Genomic DNA, 13,678 nt, shown 5'->3' on the forward strand with positions numbered 1-13,678 from the left:
ACAAAGGAGTGATTTCTGCCTTTGATTTCTCTTGCTGGCCAAAATACAATTCCTTTGCTAGAAGACTGTCTGGGCAGGGACTGGGTTTCTTCTGGATTTCTGCAGTGCCCCAGCAAACCAATAATGAACCTGACCAGTGTGACCACAGCATTGCACAAGATCTATGACACTGGGATAACTTTTCAGACAAAAATATCAAATGCATCTTTTCCCTCCACTACCTGCGATGAGTTATACCAGCGCAGAGCAGAGACACACAGCTATTTCCATCATAACTCATTGCAACCAGTTTGCACAGCTGCAAATGACAGCCCAAGGGACAGCACAATGTAGAATCAAGTCCAGAGACTTCTGGCGGTCCCACTCCATCACAAGTGATGATAGCTGAACAATCCCTTGGCTGGACTCCAGAATCCACCTGCTTCAGTTCCAATCGGGAACAGCCAAATTGTAACCGTTCCTTTTAAAACATGTATATCAACCGACTGCAATTTCCAGCCCTAGAGCTGGGCAGCACATGGACAACATAGATCCTCTCACCAGCGCATCAAGACAGCCTGCATCTCTCTGATTTGAGAGAGGTTGCATTCTCCAAAGAACACAAATAAAACATAAAGAGCATGATCAATAATGTATCATGGCTTACCTTCATAGTCGGCGGTGCAGTGAGTGGAGGCGATAATGGCCGTTCTGGAATGGCCCCATCCGTGCTGTTTAACTGCTCCTGTTTCCTGGAAAGCAAGAAGACAAACCACCTTAAGACTTTTTCCGAGTTACCCAGACTTTAAAGGAAAGATGACAGCCTAGGAAGGTAATAGGGAGACTTTACTGATCTTTTTTTCTTTTCAATCCAGTCCATTTTTCAATCGCATTAAAAAAAATACATCTTATTTATATAAAAATACAACTTGTGGTTTGGAAAGGTTCCTACCCAGCCCTGTTACTGAGCCAGGCACTGCCCCATAAAGTCTGTTTTGGGATTCCAAGCGAGGGGACTCGTACCGGCTGTGAGCGCTGCAGGTAGAGCTCATTTCAGGTGGGTCGTTCTTGTGGGATGGCAGGGTTTGATAGAGTTGTGTTGCTATGACAAAACCAATGCAACTTCCCCCGCACCCTCCATCTGGTATCCTCTGTTGACTGAGCAGTATTTGTTCATCTCTCTCGCTCTCACTCAGTAGCATGGGTCTTATTGACAGCAGGGCAGAGGTTCATCTCAGGTGTGAGGGCGTAAATGTAGAGTAACTCAACCCAATTAAACAGCGGTAGTCAGGGTTTCCACCAAGGTAAATAATCAGGGAAGAATGTGGCCCGATATGCAGATGCATAGCACAGGGAAGAAAATCACACACGCATGCACACGAGTTGGAGAACAAGATTTTCCATTGTGCCTGTGAATGCTTTGTGGACACAGTGTAACAGTGCATAAAACTGTTAGGGAAATACAGGTGCCGATTCTGATCTCACTTGTGCTCCTTTTCCTCCCGTTTCCTTTAATGCAGTTACTCCTGATTTACGCACAAGGGAATCAGACCCATGGAACAGAAAGCAGATTGAAGGCCAACATTTTTAACCCAAGTGTTTTCTGATTTCTTTCCCTGCTTTGAAGTCTTTCCCAGAGAAATTCATTTTCTTAGGAGAGTACTCATCCTCTACTAGCGTAAAGCAGCATAGCTCTATTGTTTTCCATGTAGCTGCACCCACATATATCTAAGGCAGTAACCCTCAATGGATGGATGATGGCGATACAGCGGTCTCCATTAGAAAGTCAACATTTACCCATGGTGGCCTAAGAAATTACTGTAGTACATGACATGGTAACGTACTGATGATCACTACAGCTAGCACAGAATGGGTGGAAATTAGACACCGACCTGTCATTCGTACCTTTGAAAAATCTCTCACCTAGACCTGACTCCGTAGAACAGTCCTGCTTTTGACAATTTGATATTAATGTGATTCTAGTTCCATAGTGTAAATTTGGCATAACAAAAATGAAGAATCAAGGGTGGTTCAACCTTGATCTGCTTCTCACATATTTGTCCACATGATTTTACATTGATTCATAATAATCAGCAGTACAGCAATGAATGCCAGAATGAGCACTCTAAATAAATGAACTTGGGAGTCTGCTAATGGAAGCAGAATTTGCAGGTTACATGGAGTGAGAGCAACAACCACTTGGACAACACAGAAAGTGTGTCTGCTGTCATCTGGGAGAGAAATTAAGATTGTACAGGGCTGCAAGGGAAGCCTTTTCAGTCTTTAACCCACTCCTGCATAGCTGCTAGAGCTAGTCAACACTTTTCAGTGGAACCGGTTTCCATCTGAAAATTCTGCTTCATCAAAATCTAAAGTGTTTAGTGGGAACATATCCACTTTGACATTTTTTTTCTGAGAGAATGATTTCTACTGACTGGAGAAGGATGAGGAGGTGTTCAGTATTTCTGATGATTTCCTTTAGCAGAAAATTCCCAATTCAACATTTTTGAAAATCTGGAATTTCCACTGGGGCCAGAAATTCTGTTTTCTGGTCGGCTCTCATCTCTGCTGCTGTATAATTTCTCTTCATTGCAAATTTACCTCTGTGTTTCTCTGTTGTTCTTGTTATTCACTAATTACCCACAAGGAACCCTTAATTTATCTTATACCATGTTTCTTGTTCAAAATGATTAACATGGGGTTAAAGGGGTGTCTTGTGACTAGGATGGCCATCATAGAGGACATTCCGATTTTCTGCTACTCTGTGCTGTATTGATATGAAACCCAATGCCTTTATATAAAATAGATGACATAAAGGCATCGGGTTTCATATCAATAGTCCCAGTCTAGTATCCCAAGTCATATCCCAAGTCCCAGTCTAGTATCTTTTTCTCTTGAAAAGAAAAATAGAGGACATAAAGGCACTGGGTTTCATATCAATAGTCCCAGTCTAGTATCCCAAGTCCCATCACAAGTCCCAGTCTAGTATCTTTTTCTAGATACTAGTATCAATAGAGGACAGGGGACAACCAGGCTGTCCTCTATGGTGGCCACCCTACTTGCTACTAAAAGTATCCAAAAAGCCTAAGTTCAATTCCTGGCTCTGCAACAAACTTCCCACACTGGCATGAGGCAGACCAGGTTCTGTGGGTAAATGTGATAACTTTTATTAGACCAACTAAATGGTTGGAAAAATTATTCTAATAAAAGATATCACATTTACCCACAGAACCTGGTTTGCCTATCTCCTTAGACCAACACAGCTACAGTCAACAGCCCTGACACACTGCTGTGAGCCCTTTCTGTAGGCCTCGGTGCCTCATCTATAATTTCCTCAGTGAAGCAAGGAAATGGTCAGAGAAGTCTGTGAAACTCTTAGATACTATAAGGGGGACAGAAGGTACAAGTACCTAGACAGAAACATTTCATGAGAACCTGCATGAGCCTTTGAGTTGCTTACACGTTGTTCACAGCAATCATTGTTTCAAATATTTATAGCTTTGTGCTATGCAATGGCTAGCCCAAGTCACCTGAGAATGTTTTTTTTCTGCCTGACTAAATCATTCCTGGATCAAAAAAGCTGGCCATGTGAACACCTGCAGTGACAACACTCCCGTGGAAAACACATCCTCTCAAGTGTCCACGTCTCCGTCTTTCATGGGAAAAGCTGCCAGGGGACATATGACCTGAACCACTGAAGAATGGTTTAGTGACCCCATGGCAGAATGACACTCTGGAAGGGTACCTGGAAGGAAAAACTGCTTTGTGCATATATGAGCATCTGAATATGGTGGAGGAAGGTGCTAATTAGCACTGCTACTTAGCCTGCACAAAACACCATGTAGATATATTACACCTGGACTTGGAGACAGTGCAGCATGTTTGATGGTTACTGGGCAGCTTACCATGCAGTCAAGGCCTCCATCTCCCTAATGCCTCAGTTTCCCATCTGTATCAGAGGGGGAAGCAGTGCTTCCCTGCCTCACAGTTGTTTTGTGAAGACCTTAAAGATGCTACAGTGATATCTGAGTAACAAGTCAAGAGTGAAATGGGATAGCACACCTCAAAAATGTCTGTGGAAAAAAAAAGCCGTATTAAGAAGTACTTCCCCAGGAAAGCGAACGCTTGACAGCCCTTCTTTATTTTTAAGACGCACAATGAGAAATACTCAGCTGATTACTTGATAAAAATGCTCTGTCTCTCTTTTATTTAAAAGATCCACTCTCTAATCAGACAATTAAATTGTCAGATAGGCTGGTAATGCCAGATGCTATTCTGGAGTGGGGTCAGACGTTCTGAGATGTAATTCGGTTTCCTGCCAGGTTGGTCCCAGAGTAACTGGGCCAAAGTATCCAACTGTTTATATTGCAATAACAAGCTCTTTGTTTCTATGGTAACCTGCTGTAAGATGGCAAAGCATGATAATATGAAGCGCAGTGATGTACTATGACAGATGCATCTAATGAGAGATTCAGGGGAAATATGGGTAACAGGTTCTCCGGGGATATGAACATTCAATTATGGTAATTTCCCAAACTTTGAAAGGTTTCTAACACAGGACTGCTGCCCTTTGGGGAGCTCTCAGATCAAAAAGAGCATTACATTACAGATGTCTGTGTATACAGCTGCTCTGTAAAAGGACTTTTGGAGACTTTCTAAGGCTTTCCCTCAATGAAAGCGAAGAGGGCCTGCTCGAAAACCCATTCAGGCCAGCAGAGAGGCACCTACTGATGTCAACAGGCTTTGGATTGCACTCCCCATGATCATTTACTCAGCCTTTCAAATGCGATGCTATTTGTCAAAGGATGAAGAACAGCAAAGAGACAGTAAGGCAGCGGTTCTGCAGACCCGTGAAATGAGACATTGAATTTCATTCACGAGTCCAGAAGGCCGGCCGTGCTGCAGACGTGACTCTTGCAGGAGCAAGGGGGGACACCAGCTGCTCCAACCCTTGAAACTAATTGATAGGAGACATCTACCCTGGTTATGAAGAGACTCAATCGAACAGTCATTAAAAATAATCAGTTGACGTAAATCAACAGCATCTCCTCAGCTGCAGTGAAACTAAGCCGATTTGCATCCAGCTGAGAATCTAACCCAGGATTTTTACAGCGCCGCCCAAGTTCCACCCACCAAAGCGCCAGCCATGAACACCTGAGCAAGCTAACACTTCTGGTCGTGTAATAGCAGGTGACTCCAGTGGTAACTTTCCTAGCATCTTCTTTACGCCAGCTAGATACCTGCTAAGAATTATAAAGCCTGGAGCTAGAGTGTGGCGTCTGTGCAGATAACACTTCCTAAGGGTGAAAATTGAATCAATACCAAGAGGTGCACGGGGAAGGAGGCTGAGATCATTTCAATTATCCACCCTCACTCCCCCCCACCAAAAAAACAAAACCCAGCTATTGAAATCCTTTCAGCTTTCTGATATTCTGGCCTTGTGGCTCTCCTGGTAAGGAGTGTAAATTATTGCAAATCCTGGAAAAGTTTAGGTATATGCATGAGCAAACAACAGATCCTCTCAGATAGGCAGCAATTCAATGTCCATCCCAGAGCCTGCAGCTTCTCTTCTGCCCAAGACACAGGTGGACAGAGTCTCTGTTGGTGCAAACGGGTAAGTTTCCCTTAATGTTAATGGCACTTCATTCATTTACAGTAGCAAAGAGTTTGGTTGATGAATCAGGTTACTGCCTTGTGATGAGATGACCACTTCATGGTTGCTTACTCCTCTCCTCCCATGTGTGCTGTCAATGCATCTAAATGCCAGACAGGATACAGGCTTATGAGCTAGGGAGAGAAATTACAGATAAACCGGTATAAATGATCAGAAACCGGTTCAAAACTATAACACAATAGAAGTTCAGTGCATATAAACCACTTTGAAAATGGCTGAAACAGGTAGATAAACTTGGACGGCTATAGTAACAGACTGAACTGATTTAGGTTAAATCAGTTTATTGAACTTCTGTCCCAGATCTCCTCCAGATTCAAGTTAACTCACAGTCCCTCAGCATCCCAGGATGTTTTGCACCACCCCCACAAAACCTCCATCACAGGGGGGTGTGCTAGCCTTGGCCCAAGCTGTCTGGTCCAGCTGAGCAGGGAAGCATGCTCTATTGCTTCTGGCCTCAGCCACTTGCAGGCACATGGCTGCACTTTGAGAATCCAGGGGGCTGGACTCGATGATCTTCCAAGGTCCCTTCCAGCCCTAGAGTCTATGAATCTATGAATCAAATGTGAATGCCTGTTCACATGCTTATGGATTCAATCTATGCAGCTTAGACTAACTTGCAAAGATTGACTTGATTCAGCCTTCAGCTTGTTGACGGTCTTTACTTAGCCATAGAGTGAAATCCTGGGTCCACTGCAATAGTGACAAAATTCCCCTTGACTTTAAGGGGATGAGGATGCCACCCTTCATGTTTGCAACTTCCCAATCTCGAAACAACTTTGGGGAGGCACTTAGCCATGTCAGTCTGAAGTCAGGCAGAAGGTAAGGAAAATACATGACATCTGATGAAGTAAGCTGTTGCCTAGGAAAGCTCATGCCTCTCAAAAGAACTTCTGTGAACGAGCCGATCTGGTGCAATGCTATTCCTAAACAAAATACTGCCTGCTAGGGTCCGAAACAGCTAAGGTGTTAAGTTTGCATGAGCCAAGTACCACCCTGTGCACTCCAATGTACTGGGAATGCAAAGCCAAAAAAGCCAGAGTAAAAACCGAGCTTGTTTCACTCTCATTGTTCTTACATAAAAGCAACAGGAAAAAAAAACCCACATCCCGCAATGCCCCTGAATTTGCCCATACCTTTGATGATTTCCCCATTCTTCCACAAGAACTAACCTTTCTAGCTCTATTTCCATTAATGCTTTATTTTTTTTCATTTTTAAGGCAGACTGAAAAAAATGTGTCTCACATGGCAATCCACATTTCTCCTACCCATGTCCCAGCATTAAATGAAGCTGACATAACTCAAAGGATTTGCGCCCACCTCTCGTGCATGCAGATATAAGCCATTTTGCTTTGACAGTAGAGAGAAAGATTAACTTCAAAGCCATCATTAAGAGATAGAACAACATGACTCTAAGCAGATATTCAGACGGTGTAAACTAGCATAGCTCCACAGACTCATGGAAGCACTAGGTATGGCACACTGATGTCTAAAATGACTCTGCTGGTTTACTTCAGCTGAGAATCTGGCCTCTCTTTCTTGATGAAATTGCTTCTTCATCCAATTTTCGCTGCATTCCTTAGTTGTTGCTTGTACCCGAGCAAAACAGAAGAGTAAAACAAGTCCTCCTTGTCCTAGCCAGTTCTCACTCCAGATGGCAAGCTGTCTGCAGACATATGGCGGGCTTTGCAGCACTTAAAAAGAGATCCCAGCCGAAAAAAATAATGGAGAACTGAAAGGCAATGCAAAGTCCTGAAACCCACCTCCTAGACTTCATTCCATCCTTGATCCATAGCCCAAATTCCTGTTGATTTGGGACAGCAGAGTCATAACCGAAGCTAGAATTACAAATCCCCTTAGCAAGACAAAACTCCTGTGGAAGTCAATAAGAAGGATATCCATATGAAAACTGAGTCTGAAATTGAGGATTCAGGCTTGAATTGCTCCCTAGAGTGAGCAGCAGACTTGTGCACGGTAGCAGAGAAAACGGGTGGTGCGTTAAAAAATATCTGATGCATACAATTATACAGGATTTTTTTGTCAACTAGGACATAAACCCTGTGTGTTGTCAGGAGATTAACGGTGACAACATTTTTAAGGTGATGAAAAGATCTTGTTTGGAACATCCCAACCGCTAAAAAATAAACTCTTTAAGTGCTGCCACCACTTCCAAACAATCGATCCCAGACATCACATGAGATCCAAGTATATACTAACACAGGAAACTGGACAGTTTACTGAGATGCATCCTGCGAGGCTGGCTCTGTTCAATGAAGCTGACTGTGCTTCACCCCAATACTCAAGTGAAATCCCAGCTCCACTGAAGTCAGCAGGAATTTTTTTTACCACCTTCTGTGACATTGGGATTTTACACAAGAGCTGTGCTGTACAAATGCAGGATTTGGGGGAACATGGATTGCAAGCAATGTATATATGCTGCAAGCCTATACATAAATTTACAGACACATCTTATTTTGAGAGTTATAATAAAGAGGTTTTATGTAAACTCCCACAGACTTAGAGGTCCCTTCCAATAGAAGGACCCTGCGGTGATGGCTTACATACACATAAGAGAGGCTTCAACAGAAAGAACAGACAAAGGTTGGAAGATGGAGAACCAAGGTAAAGGGAGAATGAGTGTTTTGCCCAAGGTCAACCAAGAGGTCTGTAAGCACAGACAGGAACAGGACCAAGCTCTCCACAGTCTCCCAAACATCTGCTTTAACTACAAGTCCATTCTTCCACTCCTATTGTTTTAATGTTACTCATTGACCTCTGTGGTACACGTAGGAATGTTTGCCATGCTGCATATGTTGTGCTCCTTGACTAATTCACAGCTTTCATAATCAGCATATCACAACCATATGTTTAAGCAAATATTTTGTTTCCAGCTCAGCTGGCTCAGGTGAAAATAAATGAGCCCGACTCCATTTTCTGCAAGAAGGAACCACTTTGGCTTTAGACCTGCTGTTCTTTCACCTGCACTGACACAACCTTAGCGACAGTGATAGCAGCAGAAATGAGGCAGCTCGGATTTCCCTGACCTGCGGTCTAAACTTCCATCTAGAGGTTTCCCACATCTGAGGCTTTGATCCTGCAAAGCTATTCCATATAGCCAGGACCTTGCATCTTCATGAGTTCCAGTTGAAGTCAAGGGTTCTCACATGACAGAAGGTAGAAGATCTCATGGGACCAGGGCCTCAATTTTTGCTGAGTGCTTTATGGAAGGCATTACGCATGGGTAAAGGAAAAATTCATAATAATAGTTGGAAGGCCTGGAGAGGTTTCCGCTATCAAAATACCTGACACCCATTACAGCATAGACATCCAACTCAGGACACTGCTCTGGAACAAAGGGATTCTAATGAGCTTCTCATCTTGGGTACCAGCCTAAATTCACCCTATTGAACCCAATGGGAGTTAACTGTGGGATACAGTGCTATCAGGTATGACTAAGGATATTAGAACTTATTCCATTTAATGGAGCTTTTCCTTAACATACTCTTTGGAGGCAGCCAATCTTCCAGGAGATTAACAAAAGCCTGCGGGGGTTCACATTGTATTATATTGTAAGCACTGATGGTCCTGGAGAACAAGCACTCATAATTCACCTTAAAGAGAAGTCAGGTGGTTGGCTACATTAAACTAAACCAGGGATGTAAAATTCAAAGCCTCCCTGAGCGGGTCTGCAGGCCGGACCAAGACCAACCCCCTGAAAAGTAGCCAGTGCTGGGTGCAACCCACACACTGTACACAGCATGCACCAGCCCCTGGGACCGGCACATGGTGCATGCTGCCCACACCACTCAGGTGGGAACCAGTGATGCAGGGCGGCAGTCTGGGGCACCACTTAAAGTCTATGTCTCAGACCCCCTGTGCTGCGTGCAGTGCCAGGTCCAGCCCGCGCCCCGTGCTTGGCCCTGTGTTACATGCAGCATGCACGGCTGGCCCACCTATGCATGCCAGTCCCAGGGCTATCTGTGCACATGGCCCTCAGGGCCAACAGGGGCAGGGCTGTACCTGGTGCTGAACTCAGCACAGGGAGTCTTGCAATGCCCCAGACTGATACCCTGTGCTGCCTGTAGCTTGTGCCTGCATACAGCGTACAGGGCTGGGGCCAGTGCATGGGGTCAGTCCAGCAACCCACAAGCCAGTTCATATGGCTCCCTGAACTGGATCTGGTCTCTGTGGGTTGTATGTTTGACACTCATGGTCTGAAGTCATGCAGAAGGTAGGGCAGGGTGGCACCTTAGAGACTAACTGGTTCAGAGAACCGTAAGCCTTTACAGCTGTCAGGGGGAAAGAACCCTGCTAAAAGAGATAAAGAGTAGACTGATTAGATAAGAAGTGGCTTCACCTTAATTCCCCTTATCAGCCCACTCATTGCCTCTTTTAGCAGCATCCCCTCCCCTGTCCCTTTCCCTTCTATATAAAATCTTTTCTCTCTGCCAGTCTACTTATAGCATCTGGCAAAGGTGGCTGTTGCCTACAAATGCTCATGCTTCTCTGAACCAGTCAGGCCCTACGGTGCACCCTACCCTGCCTTCTTCCTTAAAGGGAAGAAGTCAATTAAATTGGAAGGAGAATTTGGGCCCCATTAGTCAATGATGCTAATAGCTCTCTGGCAAACATCACTGCCCAAACCCCTCATCGTTCAGAAGGAATGGCACAGGAGATGGAGTTACTAAGAACTTCCCATGTGGCTCTCTCCAATGGTAGAAGTTTATGCTAACCCTGATTTTCTTGAACTCTCACGGCTAGTCCCAGATCCTGGGAGAAGAGAGCAATACAAGAAAAACTAAACTGATGTTGTGCATCAGATAAGCCATTGTCTTTCCCTGACCTTTACCCAATAACACAGAGTGAGAGGAAGGAATTAACTGGGATTAAAGAGGAATATTTAGGGAAAAAAACACTAAAGCAGCTGTCCAGTTGGCTAAGCCAATGCTGTGTACTTCTGAGTACAAACATAAGGTGAGACTTAGATGTGTAGAGGCAAAATGAATACATGCAGCCTCCTGGCTTCATGCATACCCTATTAATGTCAACAGCAAGATACCCACAGACTTCAAGGAACTTTGAATTTGTGTCTAAAATGAAAGTCCATAGAGGAAAACCCTCAGACAATTTTGTTTGCTGCAGCCAGGCTTCTGGATTACTTCAGATGATGATCTATCCACAGCCTGGATTCTTGGCGTTCTCTTCCCTTCCCATCCCATGTTTTACTATCAAGGATTCTTCTATTAGCAACATTAGCAATCTGCTGCTAGTGGGTACAAGACCTAGCATAATTCTAAACGTTATAATGGCAGTTCATCTTCATCATACGTTTGGAAATAGGGTAATGATTCAAAGTCTAACCCTCAGCACAGGTGCCAGAGCATGGTACACAAAGGCATTTTTCTTGGCATGCGCATCTTGGGGAAGGAGCTGGGGCTCCACTTCCACAGCAAGGATTGGGCCCCTCGCAGCTCCTCCACAGTCTGCCTCTGGCATGCCAACACCTCACAAGTCAAGGCTGCAGATGCATTTGGCACTCTGCACAAAAATGTTGCTGACTTCTGGTCTAAACCCTGACCCTTGTACAGCAAACATACTGTACCAAAAATACATTTTAGCAAAATATTCGTAAGCGTGGACCTCAGCAAAATTAGGCTGTTACCAAGTGCTTTTGAAAGGTCCCACCCTCGTTATCTGCAGGACTTCAACAGAGATCCTAAGAGGCTGGGGCCACTGGTAAAAAAAGAAGAAAAAAAAGAGACCAAACTGGAGCTCAAGCAGCGTTGACTCCTGTTTAGTTATAATATAATTGTCATTGTAAAGAAAAGCCTCCTGTATAAGATAGGCTTTGATTCTTTTCACCTTGAAAATAAATGTATTATATTAGTAGATATATAAATATATATATAAGGCATTATTTTCCCTCCACAACTGGTTAATGGCATTCTTTTCAAAGCTGAACATTTTACATTAGCCAGACTGACCTTTGTAACTTTGCAGCCCGAACATTACTAGATGAAATAGATCTTGGAATTGGCACCTTTCCCTGTTGCTGCAGGGCTGAATTCAAAATAGAGCCGTGGAAAACGGCACGAGAGAACCTCGCATCCCCAACCGTTGCTTAGGAATATAGTGTTCCCTTGTGATTCAACACTATTAGATTTGATAGGAAGGTTGCCATTTGTGAGTATGCTCTGTTAACATACTGCGCTAATGCACTTAGTTTAATTACAATATTAACTTCCTGGAAGAGGTCAACTGACATAAATCAAAGATATCCACAACACTTTGAGTTTTGATGATTGTTGTTGTTGTTTTGACAGAACACATCCTTTGCTTTTTATTTCTCTCTGCAGCTGACACTGTTAGGCTATAGCTTGCTTATCATTAATGAGATCTGCTCCTACCTCTACATTGTTCGGCCCCAATAGGCAGCTGTCACATTGCCCTCTCGTGCACCTAAAAATCTTCAACTCGCATAAGCAAAATAAATAAAGCATGGCAGGAGTTACAGAGGATGAACCTTTGCATATGCCTGAACTCCAGAATTGTGCATCTGTAAGCTGAGCTCACGGCACAGGACACAACAGCCCTCCACTCCCCAGCCCAAGCTACCTGTCGGCTGCTCTCCCACCCTCCCTTTCTTAACAGACTCCCTGCAACATCCCCTATAAAGTGCAGCACGGTATTCAGTGCTTGTTCGTTGTGTTGGAGCCGGAAAGGTGCAAAGAAGGTAGAGAACAGACATATTGCTTCTGCTGGGAATTCCCTTGGGTTGGGGAAACCATGGGATAGAGCGGGTGCCCACAGTTTGGATACCACCCTGTAACGGGGGGCCTGTTCAGGGCCGATCTCCGCGTGGCCCACCCACCTGTTCTTAGGCTAACCGCCCGCTTTCTCACCCGCCACGCTTTGATCTTAATTAATTAATAAAGGTGTTAATTAAGCGGGAGGCTGCCCATTTTCTGCCCTGATGCCAGGGGGTGCTATCTGCGGCTCCATTCCTCCCCTACACAGCAGCCCAAGCTTCGCAGATGGCATTTAGGTGTTCCTGTCATCACCGGCCCCTCACTGGGCCCCAGAATCCTTCTGACTGAACCCCACCCTAGAGTCCTCTCCTCAGGCGCCTCATCCGCCTTCATACAAGCTACGTAGCTCCCTGAGGCCATTTTCCCCTCTTGGCTGTGGTCCCCCTGGGACCTTCGGCTACCAGCCCTGGCCCACCTCCAGGCCAGTCAGGACCCCAGGCCCTCGGCTCTCGGGCGTCCCTCATGGTGGGCCCCTGGCCCTTTTGGTCTGGTCCTGGCCCCAGCATGGGCCAGTTGAGGGTACTCTCTTAATCAGTATTGAGTCTCTAGCCCCTCACTCTCTCTAAGGGTCCCCCTCTGGGCCCTCCTTCCTGCAAGTGGGGCACTGGGGGACCTCACACCACAACTTGGGCCTCAGGGTCTCACAGGGGACTCCCACTCCCGCCCCCGCGCGGCAGGTCGTGGTGCTACTACCTCCGATGGTTGTACCCAGGAACCACCCCTACAGCTCCTCCCCTTACCTCCGGAGGAAACTCAGCAACCCTCTGGCCAGGCGGTGTTGTTGCCTGGCCCCTTGCAGCTGAACTGGCCTGTTTATATGGGCAGCCCTGAACCTAAAATGGCTGCCCGCATTAGGCACCTGGCAGCTGCCAGCTCCAGGGCCTTAAAGTGGCAGGCGCACGCAGTGCCCTGCCACCCCCCCGATACAGGGCACAGCTCGGATACACCCCCAGCACGCTCTGTTCTGGGGAACAAGGGGACTGCCCCCTTTCAGACAGTCCCCCCTTGTTCTACTCTAGGCAAAAGCTGGGCCAAGCCCAGAAACAAAATGCTGCAAAAGAAGAGATGATCGCTCGCCCGCCTCAAATCTCTGATAAGCAGAGCAGAAGATCTCTGGCCTGACATGCTTTAAACACATAGACAAACTGGAGAGAGTTCAAAGGAAAGCAGCAACGTGGATTAAAGGTTTGGCAAATAAGGCCTACAAGGACACTTGGAA

At 45.4% G+C, this 13,678-nt stretch overlaps 1 protein-coding gene across 5 annotated transcripts in view; it reads right to left on the reverse strand.

The window, feature by feature from the left end:
* The window catches only part of RAP1GAP2 (RAP1 GTPase activating protein 2), a 242,437-nt gene that overhangs the window by 91,453 nt on the left and 137,306 nt on the right, over positions 1-13,678 (reverse strand). For all 5 annotated transcript variants that reach the window (XM_090025861.1, XM_090025860.1, XM_090025863.1 and 2 more), the window contains one exon: positions 647-731. In XM_090025861.1, coding sequence (XP_089881987.1) covers positions 647-731 — 85 coding nt within the window. The remainder of the gene's footprint in view (positions 1-646; positions 732-13,678) is intronic.

Source organism: Crocodylus siamensis, chromosome 13 (assembly GCF_052110815.1).
Source record: "Crocodylus siamensis isolate JL-2025a chromosome 13, ASM5211081v1, whole genome shotgun sequence".
NCBI classification, from domain to species: Eukaryota; Metazoa; Chordata; order Crocodylia; family Crocodylidae; genus Crocodylus; species Crocodylus siamensis.